Source organism: Colobus angolensis, unplaced genomic scaffold (assembly GCF_000951035.1).
Source record: "Colobus angolensis palliatus isolate OR3802 unplaced genomic scaffold, Cang.pa_1.0 Scaffold24, whole genome shotgun sequence".
Classification (NCBI taxonomy): domain Eukaryota; kingdom Metazoa; phylum Chordata; class Mammalia; order Primates; family Cercopithecidae; genus Colobus; species Colobus angolensis.
Genome location: NW_012115599.1, coordinates 3,096,835 through 3,119,894, shown reverse-complemented (window position 1 = coordinate 3,119,894; position 23,060 = coordinate 3,096,835). Strand labels below are relative to the sequence as shown.

The window sequence follows — 23,060 nt, the reverse complement described above, 5'->3', positions numbered from 1 at the left end:
AAAAAAAAAAAAAAAGAAAAGAAAATACATAAACAACAAAATAAACAGAATTATGGAAAATTCTAATGAATATAGAAACAAAAGTAATGAATCAAGAAGCAGAAAGAATAACAGGACCAATAAGTAAATCCAAGAATTGGCTTATATGAGAAGATCAATGAATAAACAAATACCTAGATTGGTCAATAAAGAGAAAGTAAAAATTTACATAGCACCAGGAATGAGAATGGGATGTTATCTCATCTACTTTAGCAGGAAATTTAAATGATAAAAATAATATTGTAAATGACTCTAATAATTTTGAAAAGCTCCATGAAATGTATTATTTTACACAAAATATATGACCAAAATTTAACCAAGAAGCAGCAAAATAAATTTTAAAACTCCAGATGAAACTGAGGACAAAAACATCAAAAATCCCTAAAAATACTCCAGATCTAGATGACTTTCTAAGTGAATAATAAATCTCAAGGAACAGAGATTTCATATCTTATTTAAACTACATCAGGGTAAAAAAGAGAGTGAAATCACCTTGATTCATGTTATGAAATTATAGCCATAATGTCAATACTAGGTAAAGACTGCCCAAAAAGTGAACTGCCAACCAATCTCATGTGTGAATATGAATGCAAAAATCTTTAATAAAATTCTGGAAAATCAAATCCAGAAGGGTATTTTTAAAAGAATGCATCAAGACCAGGAATGATTTATTTCAGTAATGAAAAAGGAGTTCAATATTCAGAAATCTGTTACTATAACTCATCACCTCAATAGTTCAAGGAAAAAAAATCAATAAATGGCCAAAATGTATTTTATGACATTCAACATCCATTCCTGAGAAAAACTCGTAGTGAACTAGAATAAAAAAATACTTCCTCAACATGACAAAAAATAATTATCTCAAACTCTTGTGGCAAAACAACTTCCATTAAAGTCAGAAATAAGACGAGGATAACTATAATCTATTATTAAACATTGTTCTGAAAGTTTTAACAGATTCAAAGAGAAAACTAGAAAAATAAACCAATGGGTAAATGCTAAAATGAAGGAAACAAAATGATTATGATTTGCAGATTATGTGATTTTTGTATATACAACACCCAAAAGAATTAACTGAGATATTAAAATTTAAATAAGAGTTCAGTAAGGGGCTAGTGTATACATACACACGCACACACACACTTTTATGTATATATATATATCTAACAATTTATCTTAAATGAGAACTATAACCAGAAAGAAAATAGAATGGATAAAGATTCCTTTAAAATAACAAAGTTATTTAAAAATTCCAGAATAAACTTCATAAGAAATTAGTAAGAACTACATGAAACTAATTACTAAACTTTTCTGATGAATATGTAAGAAGATTTAAATAAATAAAAGACATATCTCATTTCTGAAAAGATTTACAATTCACTCATGTAAATATTTTTAAGTACCTACTATGTGCCAGATACATTCTAAATCAAAGGATATAGTGGTGAACCAAACATACAAATTTCCCCTACAGAGCTTACATTCTAATATAAAATTATAAATTTATAAATTCTTCACCAAATCAACTTATTCATTTAATGTAATCCCAATCAAAATCCCAAAAGGAATTTTTAGGTCAATGGGGGGACTTGACAAAATAATTCTAAAGTTTGTTTGATTTTTGTTTTTGCTTATTTGAGATGGAATCTTGCTCTATCACTCAGGCTGGAGTGCAGTGGTGCGATCTTGGCTTACTGCAACCTCCACCTCTGGGGTTCAAACAATTCTCCCGCCTCAGCCTCCCAAGTAGTTGGGATTACAGGCTTGCACCACCATGCCTGGCTAATTTTTGTATTTTTAGTAGAGCCAGGGTTTCACCATGTTGGCCCGGCTGGTCTCAAACTCCTGACCTCAGGTGATTCACCTGTTTTGGCCTCCCAAAATGTTGAAATTACAGGCATGAACCATTGTGCCTGGCCTAAAGTTATTGTAAAGAATAAACTTGTACAAACAGTTGAGAAAAATTGGCAAATGCATAATTAAGTGTATTTGTTCCATCGGATGATAAAACATGGGAAAGGTATTTCTAAGCATGCAATCAAATGCAGAACACACAAAGGAAAATTACAATGGTTTCCACTACACAGAAACTAAAGAATTATATAAGACAAAAAAAAAAAATGCCATGAACAAAACTAAAAGACAAAGGAGAAACTGGAAAAAAAAATGCAATATATTTGACTATAATAGAGAAATAGCTTTACTTTACAAAAATGTAAAAATCTATAAGAAAATAATACACTAATAGGAAAACAGGCAAAAGATGTAAAAAGGCAATTTACTATAAAAAGAAAGTCAGGGCTGGGCACAGTGGCTCACGTCTGTAATGCTAACACTATGGGAGGCCAAGGTGGGCGGATCACTTGAACCCAGAAGTTCCAAACTAGCCTGGGCAACATGGTGAAACTCTGTCTCCACAAAAAATACAAAAATTAGCCGGGCATGTGGTGCGTGCCTGTGGTCCCAGCTACTTGGCAGGCTGAAGTGGGAGGATCGCTTGAGCCTGGAAGGTTGCAGTGGGCTGAGATTGCACCATTGCACTCTAGCCTAGGCAACAGAGTGAGATTCTGTGAGAAAGAAAGAGAAAAAAGGAAAAGGGAAAAAAAGGAAAAGGAAAGGAAGAAGAAAAGAAAAGGGAAAGGAAAGGAAGGAGAAAAGGAAAGAGAGAAAGAGGAAAGAAGGAATGAAGGAAGGAAGGAAAGAGGGAAGGAGGGAAGGAAGGAAGGAAGGAAGGAAGGAAGGAAGGAAGGAAGGAAGGAAGGAAGGAAGGAAGGAAGGAAAGAAAATTATGTCCAATATGTATGTGAAAATACATAACATATCCAACCTCATCAGTAGTCAAATAAATGCACATTAAAACACAAATAAGGTATTATTTGTCACCTACTGAATCGGGAGGATGAAACAAATGGTGATATACACTATGGACCAGGGTAGAGGAAATGGGCACTCTACTGAATTGCTGTTGGGAACGTAAATTGGATCCATTTGGAGAAAGGATGTAATCTGCCATTATGCATTAAAATCTTTAAAACATGCATGCATGTACTTCAATTCAGCAATTCTACTAGTAATTTATCTTAAGAAAATAATCATGGATATAATCTCAGGTTTATTTACAAGGATGTTTATTGCATTGTTGTTCCTAATAGAAAAAGTTGGAAATAACCTAAAAGTCCAACAATGGGAAATTGATTAAATAGCATGTATCCACCAAAAATTATATTATAGAACCATATTTTATGTAATTACATTTGTGTTTGCATAATCTACATATGTTAAGAAAAAAAGGACTGGAAGGATATATGTTCACCAAAATATTAAGAAGAGTAATTTGAGGGCTTTAAGAACACAGTAGAATGATTTCTGTTTCCCTTTCTTGGTTATTTTCAGTTTTCAGCCATAATCCTGCAATATCTTATTGAGGGGGGGTATTTTTTGATGCTTGTGTTTTAAACGTTATGGGCAGACCATAACAGCCCAGGAGGGTGGCTTCCTGCATAGCCCTGGCTGGCTCCTCTCAGCCCTCATCTGTGGAGTCAGGTGGGCCTGTCTAGTGGGGCATGGAAACACACGCTTCAGTGGTCTCCTCCCATGCGCTGAAGTCACCTCCACCCTCTCATTCCTGGCATCAGGGGTAATTCTTCTGTGGATGTTTAATTTGCATCAACATCAGAAGCAGAGCCAGGTACCTCTCTGGCTGCTGCTGAGCTCCCCAAGGCCTGATAACACAATAGGCTGCTTGCTCCATTGCCTGGCAATCAGATGCTTCTTGCTGCTCCTCCCTCTCTTTCCCACCCCACCCTCCCCTCCACCTGTGCTCCTGGCAGCTCCCCAGACACCACATACTCATGGAAGATGTTGGGAAGACTGCGTGGGAGGTGCTGGCCATGAAGTCCGCGATCTGCCGCAGGGCCCAGATGTTGGAGGAGTTGTTCCCCTTCTTCATCTGCTCCTGGATGAGGCCTTCGAGCTCCTCCCTGAAAGACTAAAGCAGGCCCCGAGGTGCTGGTCTCCCCATAGTTTCTCACACAGCGGCTGAACAACGAGCTCTTCCAAATGCCCACCCTTGCCCCGGGTCAGCTAGGTCAGGGCCATGCTCAGGATCCCTGGCCACAAGGGACACTGAGCAGTTCCACTAGGACCTCAGGAATTGCTGTATGGGAAGCAACAAATGCTAGGAATGGATCTTGTGTTCCCTTGCCCTCTGGGCAGTAATCCAGATTCCAGATCCTTTCTGTGTCTAAATGAGGGCCAAGACCCCTCCCCACCATCAGACATGGTAGGACTTCACTTTAGTAATGAAGGACATTTTTTTAGGCAGAACTGAATGGAGAGAGCCACCATCCCTCTCCATTAGCGATGCCTGTGATTCTTTTGGGCCTCAGTTTCCTCATGTGCTTAATGAAAGGGTAGGAGGCAGAACAGGAGAATTTGATGACCTCTGAGATCGCTTCCACTCCTGATGTCCAACTCTAAGCCTGGCTTTTCAGACCATGGGGCCATAAGCAAGGAATCATGCCCACCAGGTGGCAGGAGAAAACACTTAAGAGAAAATGGGGGGCCACTTAGGTGTGTTGGCCAACCTATAAAAGGACAGAAGGGAGCAGACCCTCCTCCAATCCCTATTTCCTGCCTGAGCCCTGAAATCTGGACTGGTGCTAACTCTGCCACCTCTCCTAACCCCCTTGTCACCCCTCCTAGCCACACTCTGGGGTCTTCCCAGGGGCTCCTCACCCCAGTGCTTTCAGCATCTGCCATATTCCTCCAGGCTCCCCAACACAATATCGCCCAGACCTGGGTCCATTCCCTGGAGCTGCTCTGTGAAGCCTGAGTATGCATCATGGCTCCCAGCCAGGGCCTCACATAGCCCCTGCACAGGCCCTGGCTCTCTGGAGCCCAGAAGGCCAAGACAGAGCAGCTCCCACCTCCTGAGCCCATCCTGGCAAGCAACTGGAGACGCCAACTCTGTCCCTGGGCTTCCCGATCCTTAGGATCATGGGCTGATTCCTGAGGACCCCCAAGCTCTACACAGTCAGATCCCTCTTGCCTCCTCCACACTGATCTCCCTCTGTCTTCAGTGGTCCACAGGGCCCATGCTTTGGCCTACTCAAAGGCACTACCTGCCTCAAGGAGGAGCTCTGGGTCCACGCCAGGCAGGAATCAACCGGCCCCAAGTAAGGAGGGATGCGAGTGATCCCAACTTGCCTTCCCTTCCCACACCGCATCCCATAGCCCTGCTGAGTCCTCCACTCTCCCCACCTCCTGGGACTTCCAGGCCCTCCTCAGCCCCATCCCATTCATGTCAAAGCTTCATTTGTCCCGACAGAAAGTTCTTACTTTTTGGTGTTCAGTAAAGGGAGCCCCAACCCCTCCTCCTGGTACCCTGCTGGTCTCCAATTTACATGGATTTGTCCGTTCACTGTCATAGCTTTCGGTGAGGAGGGAAGACTGGGAACTGAGGCTCCGAAGGGGTACAGGAAACTGAGGGGGACTTCTGTCTCCGTCCCACCTCCCCACCTCCGCACACAGCCAAACTGCCCCATACAAGCCAGTTTCTGTCATCCACCAGCTACAAGGGAGAGTCAAGGCCCCTGGTGACCAGATCCGTCTTGCTCAGTGGGCTTACATTTCTACTGACCCTGAGCAAGGGGAAGAGGAGTTACTCATCTTTCGCGTGGGTATACGCCCTGAAGAGCCAGCGCCCCCTGTGCCCTCTCCCGTCTGGGTCAGCCCCACTCACAGGACTCTGCAGGATCATGGTTACGCGCTTCTTCTGCTCCATTAGGTTGAAGTCCTGCCGCAGGTCCGCTGCCTGGTTGCGAAGACGCATGTACTCGGGGTCGTCCTCTGAGAAGCGGTCAAAGTAAGGCTGCCCCTGCGGGGGCGGCGGCGAGGCAGCCTCGGGGACCGTCTCTTCGCTCATTTTCCCGGTGGGTTTGCAATTCGCTCCTGGAACCCTACAGAGAAGCGGAGAGGGTATGCAGTTGGTTGGTGCTCCCCATTGGGGTACCCGCTTCCCAGAGAACAGGACTGGGTTCAGTTGGATTCTCAGTGGGGTGCAGCTATTCCTAGGATGGTAGAGGCAGAGCCTGGGGAGGAGGGCAGGACGCCGGCAGCGGCCCCATATATCCATCTATAGGAGCGCTGCTGTGCCATGAGACTAAGTAAAAGCATGGGTTCAGGTATCTACTCCCTTGCCCAACTAGCCAGCACTTAAATGGTCCCACTTGGCTTGGAGTAGAGAGTTCCCCGAATGCAAACATGACCTGCAGACCTTGTTGAGCATTTCTATGATGCATGCCTATGTAGTGGTAAGCCACTTACTGGAAATTAGTACTTCATCTAAAATGGAAACCCTCTAATAAGGCCCCTCAAAAATTATGGTGGAAATAGCTACTGCATGCTGGGCTTAATACCTAGGTGATGGGTTGACAGGCGCAGCAAACCACCGTGGCACACATTTACCTATGTATCAAACCTGCACATCCTGCACACGTACCCCAGAACTAAAAAGAAAAAAAAGTTATGGTGGGAAATTCACAAAAGAACATTACTATTAAACAGGGCCTACTGAGACTACTACTACAAGAGCATGGGAACTACTAAAACGTGGGAAGCACTTCGCCCAGTGCTTTTCTTTACAAATTAAACTTCGCTCTGGCCCCTGGAAAGGAATTTATTGGTGAATCTGTTTCTGTGAAACTTGTCTTAATGCAGAATCAGATTCTCATTTCAAGTTTAAAAAGAGGTATGCAACTTTATTAATGGAAAATTATTTTCTCTTTAATCCCACTCAACTCATGTTGAGAAACAACTAAGGTTTGCAGGGTGCCATGCTGCCCGGCTGCCAGATCCCCACATGCTGTGTGTAAACCTACTCCCTGGAGCATGGACCATGACAGCCTCTGGAGAGTCAAGCTGGGGGAAAGCTGTGGATTTTTTTCTAATCAAGCATGGTTTTTAAAATGTGTGAATGATGAATGAAGAAATGTTTTCTGTTGCTAGGATCTTGGAGCCCTTCTGAAGAGTAAGCCTGCAGTTCCAGGCTTCACTTCCCATCTGTGGGAGTTTGGTCAAGCTCATCTCCCTTCCTGTGTCAGCACTGCAAGGCCTTTAAGTCAGTGCTCTGCCCCTTCAACACACAGGGTGGCCTTATAGAGCGTTGGCCTTCTCCCTGCTGGCTGATTCTCTTCTCAGCAGAAGGCAGCATGTACTTTGGCTGAACAATAATTAGTTTTTTAACATACATGTGAAGATACAAATAAAAGAGCATTACAAGGGACCAGGACACCTGGGTTCTCATCCATAACCTGCCACTCCCTTGCTTTACCTCCATGGGCTCCCATTCCATGAGGAGATGGAGTGCTCTCTTGTTCTTTGGGAGAAGGCTCCTGGCCTCCCAGCTCCTGATCTGCCCTTTGCCTGTGGCTGGCCAGTCCTGACTCCCTCCAGCCTTGCTCCAGCAGTCCTATTGGCCCCAGCCTACCCTTGATTCTGGTCAGAAACTCATTACAAAGGAGGCTTTGCTGATGTCCAGTAAAGCATATTCTTGTTGTCCCTGAGCTGCCCGTAACCTCTTCTTCCACATTCTATCAGAACTCCACCCTCTACCCTTGCAATCTCTCTGGGTGGGGTGAGGGGAGAATGATGCCATAGATAAGCTTGGAGGACAGTGGGAGGCCATTCCATCAGCCCAGAATACACAGATGGTTTCCTGTTGTTCTTGTTTGCATTCTTCCTTTAGGGAAAAGGCAAACAGTTCATTCAAGGGAAGGCACATGGACAGAGTTCCTCAAGGATCAGCTGATGGCCTGAGCTCTCAGCCTAGAGCAGTGGTTCTCAACCTAGGGTGCACAATAGCATCACCTGGGGAACTTTAAAAACTATTGATACCAGATATTCTAATATAATTAGTCTGAGGTATGACCTGGACATCAGGATTTTCAGAAGCTCCCTAATCCCTAATGAGCAGCCAGGGTTGAAATAGCTACAGTTTAGATGTTAATGGTTGCAACAATGTAATGGAAGGTGTCCATTCCAGGTGTTGGCCATTTCTAGCCAGTCTGACGTAAGATGGCACAAAACCTCACATGTCTGACTGCCACACCACAGGCCACTTCCCATAGCTGTCTTGGCCCCTCCTCTCATTCCAACCACCACCTCCCATCATACACTTGGCCTGGAACATGGTACATTAAGTTTGGCCTAAAGCTGCCTCCTTACATATTTTAAGTGTAGCCTAAGGGCTTTTCCACGTATAATAAACTGATGTGTAATAGACTGTAACCTACCCTTGTGACAAGCAGCTGAGTCTCAGCCAACCACAGCAGCTGAGTTTCTACCAATCACAGGTAGCCAGCTATTCAAACACTGTTCCAATAAAGCAAACACAGAGCCGCAACCAATCCAGCCATGTCTGAACCAATCAAGCCGTGTCTGTATCTCACTTCCATTTTCTATAGGTCACTTTCCTTTTTCTGTCCATAAATGTATCCAATCATGTGGCACTCTCAGAGTCACTCAGAAACCATTCTGGTTCTGAGGGCTCCCCAGTTCCTGAATCATGCTTTGCTCAAACTGTTAGGTTTAATTTGCCTAAAATTTTTCTTTTAACAAGCAGTGGGAGTGCTCCAAATGCCACCATGGCCCGCTTCTGCAAAGCTGCCAAACCAGGACCTACGATCTTAATCATTCCACTAGTTAGTCATCTTCTTATGAAAGCCCTTACCTGATCTCCCCCAACCAGCACCACACTTACCAGCAGTGTTGACAAAATATTTAGTAATAGGAGATGGAGATGAAGGGTTGGAGGTAGGGGAAGGGGTCTGCTGGGAGTGGCAGCCAAAGAAAAAAAAAGGATTCTGTAAAGAAAGATTTTGGAACAGATTTGGCAGGCTGGTAGAAGAGTTGTGGTCATACTTAGCATCATTTAAATCCAGATCCTTTCCTTTCATCTGAATGGAAAAAGAGTGATTCAGTCAGGGATGTTGCTGGTGGACTGAGCTCTAGACTAGAAGTCCAGGGACCCACAGTCTTGCCCCTATGTGTCACTCAGTAGCTGCATGGGCTGAGGCAAGTCATTGCCTCTCTCTGGGTCTCACTTTGCCCAGCTCTAAATGAGAAAATGAACCGAATGACCTCTGGGGTCCCTTCCAGCTCTGACACTATGATTTATCTGAGTTGGAGACAGATACATTCATGCAATAAAGGCAGAAGGATGGAGGATCTGGGTTTCCTGGAGCAAGAGACCTTCCTGCTTTCCCCCAGAGCCTCTCCCACAAGTCAGATGCCAAAAGAGAAACATCTGCAAAGAACACACATTGGCTTTGTGGATTCCAGTCAATCCCATGTGCATGGGGTTAGTTAAGAATATTTCACCTCTATCATGCTCACACCCAACCTCATCCCTGGACCTTAAAGATAAGAAGAGATGACAAAGCCAAACATAATGGGACTGCATCGGAGCCACACAGACATGTGGCCCCCACCCAGATTCTTCTGGGCAGGCAGCACTGCAGAACAAAACTCTCCCAGAGACATCACTTCATCGAACCCCATTCCTTCTCTGTTTAGTGACTCATCATAGTAAATTAATTCTCTCTGGCGCTTTCAAAGCCCTGAACCTTTGATGTTATTTTCAAAACAGCAACAAGCAACTCTCCTTCCCCAGCGAGTACACTGGATATGAGCATAGGCATGTGAGCCCCCTGTGCTCCCTAGGACTCCAGGCTCCAAGCCAACTGAACTCTCAGCTTCTCTGGGACTGGGATCATTTTGGCCAGCACGGCCTTATACTGAGCTTTCCTGGCATAAACCCTTTTTCATCCAGGCAGGAAAAGGTTGACCATCGCCCCTTCCCCATGGAGTGGTTCCATTTCCCAGCAACTGGTCTGTGAAGGCTATGAAGTAGCTCTGCCCTCCCTGAAGTGCAAAGAACCAAGAAGCTCTGGGCCTGATGGACAGGAGCTCACACCACTATGCCCCAGGGCCTGCCTTCCCTTCTTAGAGCCCAGCCCCAGAGGGTTGCTCCAGAGGTACTCCGATGGGGGTGGTGTACGACATGGAAGCCCTGACTCCATCACCATCACAACAGGGGCCTGGGTCAAGCCTTTGGCTTTGTGAATCAGAGGCATCCTCTTGTGCTCCTTCCTTCTGTCTCCAAAAAGTTATGTGCAGAATGGCTTAGCAATTAAAAGCACAGACTCTGGAACAAGACCATCTGGGTTCAAATCTCAGCTGTGCCACTGATTATCTGTGTAATCTTGAGCTAGTTACTTAACTGCTCTGTGCCTCCATTTCTCCACATATAAAATGGGGACTGCAGTAAATTAACTACCTTGAGAGGTACTTGTGAGGATTAGTGAAGTTAATGTATGTAGAGTATTTAAAACAGGGCTTGATACATATAGCAAGTGCTATTAACTATTTACTCTGATTATGTGTGATTTCAGGGCTGAAGTCATCTTAGCATTAGGAATTCAAGTAATGAGAGGCTTGTGATTCAATTATAAACAGGTGCACACTAAATAACTGTAATTATGTGTTTTAGTCTAAAAAACTAATTCAATCTTGAGCTATATTGACAAAAAGAAGAACATTCAGAAAAAGACTGAGAATGTCCAGTTTCCCAACCAGATAGTGGGAACAGGTCAACCTCGGTATCACAAAAAAGAAGCTAAGCAGGATGCTGGAGATCAGAGACCAGTGTGTGATGAGCCAGGTGTGATATAAGAAAGACTATATCTGGTCTTTGTCCCTGGTTCCTGACACAGAGTTTCAAAAACCTTTGGAATTCCTAAAATGCCCAAAAGACAGTAGGAATGTCTTTTGTTATTCATCACGAGCGCCTTTCAACTGAACCTGAGTTTATACTAATAAGGTGACGTACAATAGGCCCTTAGTTTCAAGGAAGTGTCTAGCCACCTCAGAAAATCCAAGCACATGATTAGAAGCCTGTAGCATCAGCTCCACCCCCACTGCCCCCCCCACCCCACCGCTTCCAAAGCAGTGAGAGTATTAAAACAGGGCTTGATACATATAGCAAGTGCTATTAAATATTTACTCTTATTATGTGTGATTTAAAACTCTTATTATGTGTGATTTAAAACAGGGCTTGATACATATAGCAAGTGCTATTAACTATTTACTCTTATTATGTGTGATTTCAGGGCTGAAGTCATCTTAGCATTAGGAATTCAAGTAATGAGAGGCTTGTGATTCAATTACAAGAGGGGCTAGAGATTGAGTCCAGACAAGTGGCAAATGATTTAACCACTCATGCCTCTGTAACAAATGCCCCTTGATTTTTTAAAAAAACTCTGGACTCCAAGGTGTTGGGGAACTTCCCGGTTGGTGAACACATTGATGTGCTGGGCAAGTGGTGTGCCTGGATTCCACAGGAGAGAGCACAGCAGCTCTGTGCGCCTCACCTTACACCCTGACCTATGGATGCATCTCTTCCATGTGGGTGTTCCAGAGTTGGACCCTTTGAAATATGATTGCAAGTACCATGCTTTCGGTGAGTTCTGTGACTCATTCTAATGAATTATTGAACCTGAAGAGGGGTCATGGGAACTCCTAAATTTATAGCCAAGTCAGTTGGAAGTGTGGGTGACCTGGGGACCCCACTTGTGGCTGGTGCCTGAGGTGGGGATGGTCCTATTCGTGACCTTGTCCTTTACCTTGTAGTAGTTAGCTTGTGTGCCCTTCAACTCGGGGTAGTGCATGCCAGAATTGAACTGAATTGTAGGACAGCCAGCTGATGACAGGGAATCGGTGACATATTACCAAGCAACTTTTATTCGTGATGTATTTTCGCCCCCAGGACCAATCTATGAGGTCGATATTGTTGTACCAGTTTTACTTAAACAAAATAAAGATAGGCCAGGCGCAGTGGCTCATGTCTGTAATCCCAGCATTTTGGGAGGCTGAGGCGGGTGGATCACCTGAGGTCAGGAGTGTGAGACCAGCCTGGCCAACATGGTGAAAACCCGTCTCCATTAAAAATACAAAAATTAGCTGGGCATGGTGGCGTGCATCTGTAGTCCCAGCTACTCAGGAGGCTGAGGCAGGAGAACCTGGGAGGCAGAGGTTGCAATGAGCTGAGATCACACCACTGCACTCCAGCCTAGGTGAAAGAGGGAGACCCTGTCTCAAAAAAAAAAAAAAAAGATAAAGATAAGATAAAGATAAAGACACTGAATCACAAAGAGATGAACAAACTTGCTCAAGGTCACACAGATAACAGTGGAGTCACGATTCCAACCAGGTTTGTCTCTAGCCCCCACATCCTGCACTTCTCCACTCCATCATTCTGCCCCAGAACATCTGCTGGGCTGCCATGTGGAAGAAGGATTAGGCCGGTTCTCTAGAACCTCAGAGGCCAGAACTAGGAAACCAGGTGGTTTTTACAGACAGGCAGATTGCAGCTGAGGGCACAGGGGAGAACTTCCTAAGGACAGGAGCTGCTCAGTAATGGGAAGGTGGAACAGGCTGTCTTGTCAGGTGGGGAGCTGTCTCTGCTGGGAGTCAGAGTGAGCACAGGATGCTGTAAAGGGGCTTCTGTCCTTGCTGAGTCACAGGCAGGGGGAGGACTAGTGACTTCTAAGGTCCTTCAGGTTCTGTGGTAGGTCTTGAGTCAGCAGGATAAGGGGAGTTCATGGCAATGACCTGAGTGTCTGGAAGCTCATCCTTATGCGAAGGGCCTTGTCTGCACCTCATGTGATGGGCCCAACCAAAAAGTGTGTGTCACCCCCATCACCGCCAGAAACTGCTGCTTACTTACCGGGAGGCTGACCCAGCCCTGTCCAAGTCTCCTTCCGTTCAGTGCTCAGTCTGCACCCCCCAGCTCCACTCTCAAGGGTGCCGGCCACATCTACACAACCTCAAACATCCAGGTGGAAACTGCAAAACACAAACACGACAAGTGTCAGGGCCTTGCCTGCACCACCATGACTCTTCACCTGATTTATAAGAGCTTCTGGGAAATTCCTTAAAATGAACTTGAAATGAATTTTTATTTTAAAAGCAAATTATGCCTTTAAAAAGGTAAAGAGGCCGGGTGCAGTAGCTCATGTCTGTAATCCCAGCACTTTGGGAGGCCGAGGTGGGGGGATCATGAGGTCAAGAGATCGGGACCATCCTGGCCAACATGGTGAAACCCCGTTCTACCAAAAATACAAAAATTAGCCGGGCATGGTGGTGGGTGCCTATACTCCCAGCTACTCAGGAGGCTGAGGCAGGAGAATTGCTTGAACCCGGGAGGTGGAGGTTGCAGTGAGCCGAGATCGCGCCACTGCACTCCAGCCTGGGGGACAGAGTGAGACTCTGTCTCAAAAAAAAGGTAAAGAAAGCTGCATTATCTTTACAATTGGGATAAAAATTCCTTTTAAAGAGAAGAATTGGATAATCTCTTTGCTGAGTCCTGGCTGGCAAGGCCTCCAGGGAAAGCAGTTGCCCTGGACTAGTGGAGGGTGCAGAATGTGGAACTCCTGCACGAGCCCAGACGGGGTTGCTAGTTGCTGAGCTGGGAGGATCTCCATTCCTGAGACCCCCAAAACACTTCACTAACAGCTGCTAAACTCACAGATGCTAATGTGAGTGATGTTTGGATGCAGCCCAAGACGCAGAGGCAGCCTGAAGAATACTGCATCCCAGGAAAATGGGAGAGTTTTAGATTTGCACAGGCTGTCCATGGGTGAATTCAAGGCCATTTCACCTAGAGTTCCAGGGGAAGAAAGGCCCCAGCGAATACCTGGATAATAGATCCTAAAGTACTACTAAGGAGGAATATAAAGTTGTTAATACCTTACAAACTAGGGTGAGTTACTAGTCCAAAACTCCTAGGAATCAAGGTCTTCAAAGCATTAATTGTCAAAATGTTTAAAAATAAAGACAAGCGATGACAAGTGATCGTTTTCCATTTTCACTTGGACATCCTGTTGTTCTGACCCAGAGCTGCTGGGGGCTGTCTCATCCAGGGCTGGCAGCATCCCTGACCACCCCCACCCTACCGCCGCCTGCCCATGGCTCTGGCTCACTGGCAGCTCAGGTCCATCCCTGACCCAGTGCTGTCCAGAGTGGAGTCATTCGGAGAGACTCGTCCCACCAAAGAGGGACAAGGAAAACTCATCTTGGTAGGTACAATGTGCCTGTGGGAATCCAGGACACCTGCATACCCACTAATGCTCAGCCTCCTCCTCAATTCAGCCAGGGGGCCTGGGGCTCAGTGTTTCAGTGCCTGGATGGTCCCTGAGCCCAGTCCTGATGCTCACGATTCTACTTAGGAACTTGTAAGTTGCTTCTAAGAGCGAGACTCTGCGCGCTGCACATCCAGTGCCGACTGAGGTCTTTCTCTCGGAGGTTCTATTTTTAACTAGAACAGGGTCCCAGCCACCACTTGATGCTGCCTCTCTCCAATGGTGGGCTTTGCTGATGTATCTCCACTGCCCTCCTTAAGGACCAATCTTGCAGCCTTAAGCACCAGCTTCCTCCCCTTCCCCAGAAGGTCTGAGGCTGCCCTGTGGCCATAACCTGCTAAGATTTGAATTTTCAGAATCTCAGCTATTTTTTGTGTTTACTAATAGAATTAATCCTTTGCCCCCAGAAGTAGTCTGCACCATTCTTGTAAGAAAGCAAACATTTATCCCCAATGTAAATATACAGTGAACAAAATAATTCCCACCCCAACCCCCACTGCTGCTGAAATTCCCCATCAGAGCACATTCCTTGGGTTATGGTGTTATGCCCTGATTAAAACGAAAATAGTCCTGAGAGGTATTTGAGGCAAGTGTATTATCTAGAAACCATTGTCCTGTGGCAATGAAACTGTCAAACCTCTGATCGTGGAGTTGGGCTGAGCAGGCAGGACAGGCACCAGATCAGCAAGCTTTAATGAGAGAAGGAAGAGAAAGAGGCCTAATGCCAGGGCTGCTCTAGTGAGGCCCCAGCTGCTGTCCTGGGGGAGTTTAGATAATCCTGGCCAGACAGAACCCTCTGAGCCTGCTGAAGCTGCTGTACCAAGCACAGCATCACCCCTTGTGCAGCCTTCAGCTTCCCAGCACATGCTTTGAGAACCTAGCTCTCTCCAGCTTCCAGCCCCCACATCCCTCAGGCAGAGCGGAGATGCAAGGGACAGTGTGAGCCACGGCGCCCCATGTAGTGAAAACAGATGCCTGACATCCCCTGGGTGGTTCAGAGAGCACCAGAGGCACAGCCCCTCAGAGCCACCGGCCCCTTGCTCTTGGTGCGCAGTCAAGCTGGGCTGTGAGGCGGCAGGAGTTAGGGCAGTGCATTCTAGTCCTTGTTGGCTGCTCTGGACTGTGAGCCCGGACATTAAAACACTCAGGGAACTTTGCCTACTCCTGTGTCCCACAGCCTCTTTAAAAGTCAACCTGCAAACGGACCATCACTCCTGCCCACCCCACACCACAGCCTCCCCAGCCCCCTCCTCTCTGCCCCCTACCAACCAGGCATCCCACCATGGGATCCCACCTTGACTCCCTCAATTTGCCCTGCACATTTAATTGGTCACTGAGGTCTCTGGTTTTATGTCCTAAATATCTCTCCACCCGCAGTGCCAGGCCCTGAATCATGCCTCCATCTCTCCATCATTTAATGATCTCTGGTCCACAGTCCTTCCCGGCCCATGCCTGACACTGCCCTGCTAAAACTCCATCTCTGTCGCCAGGGGCAGTGTTCCTAAACTTTTTTTTTTTTTCTTTAAAGCCCTGCTTTTCCAACCAAAACCTAATCAAATTTAGCCTTTATTACCAAAATGGCAGGTATACTTTTCACATTTTCCAAATATCAAATGTTAAATCTGAACGGGCTTTGTCAAACCAAATGCACACCCCATGTTAACAATCCAAGCCCATTGATGCCCAGCTGGGAGCTGTGCATTTTTCCCTCTGCCCGGCCCCTTCTCCTTGAGGACAGCGACCCTGTAGAATGAGGCTGAGACTCACGTGACACCTCTACTCCCAGCCCCCTGACCTCTCTGCATTTGCCTCGCTCTCCAGGGGCTATTCCCAGGACCCAAGAGGCACAAAGCAGATTCTTGGTTGGGGCTGGAGTCTGCCAGGAACACCCTCCTCTCTTCACCTCCTCCCTGCAGCTCAGGTGTCCTCTCCTCTGGAAGCCTGCCCCCTACACCCCCGCCCTGGGCTCTCACATCACTGTTACTTGCCTCTTCCATTCCACTTGCAGCCCGGCAGCAACAATCTATTACCATGAGCTCCTGGCAGGCGGCCTGTGTCTCTGCATTTCTCTATCCTCCCTATTGCAACAGAGCCTGGTGCCAGTTACGTGCTGAACAAATGTTAGTTGAAGGTAAATTGGGAAGAGCTGGGCCCGCTTAACAATGCAGCCCTGTCCAGCCCTGAGGTCCCAGCGGCAAGTGAGGCCTGAGGGGAGCTCATGATAGTGTGAGGAGATAGACCCTGAAGGCTAAGGTGCTGAGTGTTCATAGAGGAGTGCATGGCAGGTGCCTCAGTGCCCAAATCACCTCTTGTCTTGGTATATAACCCAGTGGCTGGCCCCTCAGCCACTCCTTCTTGCCTAACTTGAGGCAGAACCCAGCAACAGATTGCAACTCTTACATTAACAAATCTGACATTAATTATGGGAAGACAGAGAAGAAGGTAATATTACATACCACACAACACACACAGCAACCCCCCTGGCTCTCCCATGTTCAGCCCTGCCCTCTTCTCTCTCTCTCTCTCTCACCTCCTCCCTTGAGCACCCCCTCATCTCTCTCACCTGGGACCCTCCTTTCTTCACAGAGGAGGTCCAGGAGCTCCCTCTCAGCCCAGCCAGCTCACTTCCTCACACCTCTGCAGCCCCTCAGCAGGGTCCCTGCTGGGATTCACCCTGGTAAGATGGCAGCTGGAGACTACACATCACGAGACACGCTTCCTGTCACCAAGCATCTTCTTCCCTGTCCCACTGAAGACCAAGTACATGTAACCACTGGAGTATGAAATCGCATTTCTATGGATCGTTCCTCATGGCTATAAGAGAAACAAAGGTCTATAAGGGGAGTAACAGATGCCCGAGTTGTCTGACTTTTTGTTAAAATCAACTTAAGCTTCATGTGCCCTGAGCAGAGAGGCAGGCGCCATCTCCTGCCACTTCAGTGGGGGAGTCTCCAGACAGGAACAGGCAGTCTGTGTGGCTCAGCACCCAGAGCCCAAAGTGGAAAGACGCAAACTGCCACTTCCCAGGTGCTCCCCAACAGCCATGGCCATGGGTCCATCAGCAGTCCTGGCCTCTGAAAGCCCCAGGCCCTGGTCCCACGGGTCAGCTCCCAACAAGGACAGTGTAGCATTTGCTCCAGGACTTAGGCTTGAAGTCAGAAGCCAGACTCACCGATCCCTGAATGAGACTCCCACAAGTGAGAGAGGAGACGGTCAGGGCTGAGCTGCTGCTACTTTCGCAGAATAAATGAAGACAGTTGAATAAGGGACTGGACCACACCCTGCCTGATGTGTTCAGATAAAGAGAAAGCTCATGCCTCTGGCCAGTGGGATTATGGGGAAAGCTTATCATCATTTCTTCAAATACTTCTGAATTTTACAAAGTTCTAGATTATGTATTAACTGCTGTGATCATTTAAGCCAAAAATAGTTGAAAAGAAGAAAGAGAGAAAGAGGCAGGACAGTGATGATAAAGTCTATGTCCATCTTAGTTGGAAGAATCCTTTAACCCCTTCACTGCTGCAGGCCCCATAAGTTACTTATTTCTGGGCATCCCTGGTGCAAGCATTCCTAGTGAAGTCCAGTGAATTTTAAAAGCCCTCCAGCAAACAGCCTCAAACCTAATCATTGGTAGGCAATGTTTTTCTGTTCTTCTATCCCGGAATTAGACTGTTGGGAAATGAATGGACTGAGTATTCTTTCTTACGGACTTGGAATCATTCCCATACCCGCTAACTAAATCAACAGTTAATCTGTCAAGTATCTGTTGGTGCTCAGGAGTGAGCAAGAACTGGAATTGATGTGACAAGGAAGATGGCTGGGAGAAACGAGACATGGCCTTGCCTGCTAGAGGCCCACAGTCATGTTTGTATTCATGAAAAACATGCATGTAAATGAAATATGCATAGATACATGCACATATACGCAGATATGTAATTAACTATTAAGGCCAACACACTACAGGGCCCCAACAATGAATGCCGAGATGATCAGAAATGAATGTGTTCAACGCTTTTTGGAAAGGGAGACTGGAAACCTTGGGTGCACATTATGAGGACCAAAGTCCTGAGTTAGATCCTGAAGAAAGACATTATTCCATCTACAAAAGCTGTGAAACTCCAATAAGTGCCCAGTGCTATGCCCAGCCCTGCAGTGAAGGACCCAGCATCCTGGTTTTTCGGGAGAGGAAAGTGAGACTGCAGGAACCTGGGTGACTTGATTCAGGCTGCAGAGTTGGTGAACAACAGAGCTTGGGTTTGAACCCCTCTAGTTCCAGAGCCTGTTCTCCTTTTACTTCACCACACTTTCTGCCCCTCATTCAAACAAAGGTGAGCAGATGCCAGGGGCCTGGTAGGAAGTGGGGCGGGGAGGGGAATGGACATCAGCAAATGGCCAGAGCCCAAGTTCTATATTCCTAGTGGAAGCCCTGAGGACTTGGCCAGCACCAGAAAGGATGATTCTACTTCCTGTTTCTGGCATGCAGGGCTCAGAACCAAGCTCCTTCCCAGCACAGAAATGCAGATTAGGAGGCAAGGGAGAGAGTGGGCACCTCTGGGACTCGCTCTGACAAAGTGATCTGAGCTTTTAGGTATAGAAGATCCGCTGGCCCCTCAAGAGGACAGGTGGGCTGCAGTGGTGACAGCTGGTGGTGGGTCACCCACCTGCACTTCCAGGGCTGCCAGTCACTGCAGTGTGGGTACAGCCACCTATGAGACTTGCTTCATATGGACTCAATACAATCCTTCCACTAAAAGATCTGCCATGGTCAGGACCTGGCTCACCACTGGGGACACAAAGGGATGCAACTGCAATCCCATTTCTCAAAAGGCCCAGGACAGGGACGTGGGGGGTGGCTCACAGAGAGATGATTACAAGACTGGGGCACAGTGATCTGGTGGAGGTTCATGAAAGTGACCAGGGGGTCCTAACCTCGAGGCTCCAGCACTGGGCTTTAACCCACTCATCAGCAGCCTCTGCCACTGATCACAAAACCATGTGGACCTCATGCCTTCGTGAAAGGAAAGAAAAGGTTGTTGGGGAAGCCCTGGTGATGCAGAGACAGTGCTGAGCTAGCAGGATGGCTGGGCTCAGTCTTCCCACACTCAGTGCCTTCAGTAAAAAGGTCAAACTGGGAGACTATGCAGATAAAAGCCCATCAAAAAGGCTGTCTAATTGAGCTGACTGTCCTGATTTACTGTTGCACCTCAGGCTGTCCTGGAATCCAGTCACAGATACTTTTAAGCAGTCACCTTGCCTGCCTTTTGCCTTCAGGCAAGTCAATGGAGCTATATTTTGAAAAGTTTCACCTCAATCAAATTCAAACATGAAACAGTTGATTCCGCTCCTTGGCCCAATCTGAGACCATCTGTCCTTCAATAGGAAGGTAAAGTGTAACCCATTGGATCATGTGACAGGATTGTCTTGTCCCCATCCCCAACCATCCCCTGTCAAGAAATCCAGGAAACAGCTATTGGATATGTATCCTTTTTTGTCTAATAGAATAAGCCATATCCTAAGCCATAAGAGGTGGGAATAAATGCTCATTTGGCACATTAAGGTTGAAGTTGTTTTGTGGGTTCTTTTTATTGGGCATTTCCCCCCACTGTTTGGGTATAAGAGAAAATAGGAACATTCTGCATGTAAACTGGAGGGTAATCCTGCACTATCCCTCCCCTCTCCAGACTGGGGAAGCTGTGAACATTCAAAACTGAAATGAGACTTGGGAGTGCTGGTGTGGAGGAGGGGAAGGAGGAAAGTTAGTAGGCCCAGACAGAGGAGATGGTGGGAAGCAGAGGGAGTATGTTAAGGGTAGGAGGTCGAAAGGCTCACATGGGGCTCTGGAACATCCATGTGGAGACATCTCAAAAGCCTGAGCAGTGAGGCTCAGGCCATGATAGGGTGTTAAGAATAGGATGGCAAAAATAGGAGAGATGTTGTTTGACTGTCCATTCCTAGGACAGCAAAAATAGGAGAGATGTTGTTTGACTGTTCACTCCTCTCTCCGATGATTCTGTATTCTAAGTGTCTCCTGCAGGATCACCAGTTATCCATATGTTGGATCTCTGTTCTCTAAATCTATTATCATCTCACTGATTCTGTTGTTGACATTTTCCTTACATTCTGACAGTTTGTCAGTATTTTCCACTTCATTTATTGGATTTTATTATGGGGATATTAAGGAAAGAGCTATTTTACCTTCTGTATATTTCTGTGTGTATGTTTGCATATCAATGTGTCAGAGACAATGCTATGTGCTCCCCAAACCCATTTCCTCTTCTTCCTGGGAGCCCATGTTTTCCAGCCCCGCTTCTGTCTGGACAGGACCCTAGGGAATGTAAGCCAGTGGAAAGTAAGCAGAAATAATGTCATCCCCAGCAGCCAAAGCAATTAAGAGCAGAGGTACCTTCACTCCCTTACTCCTCCCTTGCCTCCCTGCTGGAGGCAGAGGATGCAGTGGAAACTTCCAGGCTCTAGGAAATGACGCAGCCACCAAATGGAAGAAAACGGGAAGTCACTGCAAGCAGCCCACTGAGCATCTATTTGATTGGAGTTTCTGAGGCTGTTGTTATGGCAGGTCACCTACCCTGAAAAACACATTCCCACCTGTCTTTAGGTCAGAATAGTCTTATTCTAGTGTCTCCTGCAGGATCACCAGTTATCCATATGTTGGATCTCTGCTCTCTAAATCTATTGTTATCGTCTCACTGATTCTGTTGTTGACATTTTCCTTACATTCTGACAGTTTGTCAGTATTTCCCACTTCACTGATTTTAATTGAGCAAAATTCATGTGGATTTTAATGCTGATATTAAACATTTTATCATTCTGCAAACTATCCTTACTTTATCTCCATTTTCACCTCAAATCTTTCATCTTAGTCTATTCTCCCCCCATGACTCTATTTCTTAGAAACCATGTCTTTTTGAGCCATATATACTAAGGATACCAGCTTTCTGACATTCTTCTGGTTCCTATAGCAGGTTATTATCAGAGGTAAATGCTCCTTTTGAGTCCTCCAGATAATTTATCTTCCCCTGAAATGTATTTTCTCAAGATATTTCTAATTGTTTTCCTTTATTCTCAAATAAGGTGAAATCAAGTCCCCTAAGATACAACCTTCAGGGAAAATAGCTTCCAGCAAAATGTGATGAGAAAGCCACATGTTTTCTGGAAATCAAGTGTGGTGCACACATAATTAATAGTGACTTTTAATATGTCCAGGCAATTTCTGTACTAACATGAACAAAGAAATTACCTTAATGATTAGTCCAATTAAAATTAGAGATACAAAAGGACAATTATCAAGGAAACCAGCCCAATCCCACATGCAGATTTTTAAAATGGGTAGTCCATTTACAGAAAACTTAAAATTCAATCAAACTCATTTCTGGATGGTGGAGTGATTGGTGACTAACATCAGACTCAAGGAAATAAATACTTAAGTGAGCCCACAAATCTTAAAATATGACCCCCCACTTTGCAATTTCCTGTAATGCCATAAAACTATTAATAAGATAGAGGAAGGAGGGAATGAAAAATACACATCATGATAACAATTTGATAACAGGACTATCAGATCCTGGACACCCAGGCCAGCCTCACTTCTAGGACATCTCCTGCTTAAAGGAATGGCATGGGAGGTGAGTCACACAGAACACCTTTCTTTGATGTAGGTCTCAGAAGTGAAGGCTGAGAGATCGAAGCCCAGGTGTTGATTTGATAGAGGGGTAAAAATAAAATGAGCATTGGCATGACTGTATTCTTCAATTCTAAGACATCCTTGATTGATTGGCACACCAATTATTTTAAATATTACTGAGAAAGAAAAAAAACATTGCTAACTATAATTATAAGTCATCATTGATTGGGGGACACATCCCAACTTCAAAGATGTTGAAATGCGGGGGAAAATGTGTGTCTTAGAATCAACGAAGTAAGGAACTCAACTTAGAAATTGGTGTCACTACTTTGGGACTGCCTTTTACATGGTGGATGGCATATCATCTACTGGGTCAGGGAGCTGAAGGATGAGACAAGAGAAACAGGCCATGAGGGCCTTGGGAGAGCCCCTTGACACATGGATTCAGGGCTTATCAGTAGACCAAATTTGTTGGCTGTCAATCCATGCTTCTGCCCGGTACAGTGTCCTGAGAGTTACAACAAGGCAGACTGATGTGCATGGCCCCTAAACAGGTTTTCACTTAGTGTATATCTCAGTACATCTGCTGAGGAAGCATCTTCTTCTACTGTGAAATAAGAGCTTAATGTCATAAGGCAAGACCAGACTAAGATGAGAAGCAACAAGATGACATAAAAATGGAAATTGACCCACCACCTATATTTCTGATCAGGCTCAGCCCATGAAAACCACAAGGGCTTTTGTTCTCCAGAGGGACATAGCACATAGTAGGTGCTCAATCAATGCTAGTTCCCATCCCCTATATTCTCTCTACAAGAACACTCCCAAATCTGCCATTTGATTCTGCCCTGTGTTTTCCCAAAGTTGGGAGTAGAGAGAAAATTAAGAACTATGGTGGGGAGGGGGTAAATAACTCCATAGAGGCCCCAAACTATTTCTCCACATGAAGGACCCAGGGAATTGGTTCCACCATACACACCATGGCTACAAATCCAGGCTCTGAATGGCATGAAGGGCCTAGGAATGAATCCCAGCTCTGCCTCTTTCTAGTTCTGTGACCTTGAACAAGTTGCTTAATTTTTCTAAACCCCAGGTTCTTTGTCCAATGTGGAGAAGAACAGTCCCTCCTCAGAGGATTATATAAGATAATATATGAAAGCACAGGCTTTGCACGGGGTCTG

General features: G+C 45.9%; 1 protein-coding gene across 4 annotated transcripts in view; it reads right to left on the bottom strand.

The window, feature by feature from the left end:
• The window catches only part of ADD2 (adducin 2 (beta)), a 109,973-nt gene that overhangs the window by 42,525 nt on the left and 44,388 nt on the right, over nucleotides 1–23,060 (bottom strand). For 2 of the 4 annotated variants that reach the window (XM_011945220.1, XM_011945222.1), the window contains exons 2-4: nucleotides 12,827–12,945; nucleotides 5,783–5,999; nucleotides 3,889–4,027 (exon numbers count right to left, since the gene is read on the bottom strand). In XM_011945220.1, the coding sequence (XP_011800610.1) occupies nucleotides 3,889–4,027; nucleotides 5,783–5,965 (322 nt within the window). In that variant the 5' untranslated portion in view covers nucleotides 5,966–5,999; nucleotides 12,827–12,945. Of the gene's footprint in view, nucleotides 1–3,888; nucleotides 4,028–5,782; nucleotides 6,000–12,826; nucleotides 12,946–14,054; nucleotides 14,069–23,060 lie in introns of those variants that run through there. The other 2 variants (XM_011945223.1, XM_011945219.1) reach the window with 2 other exon arrangements.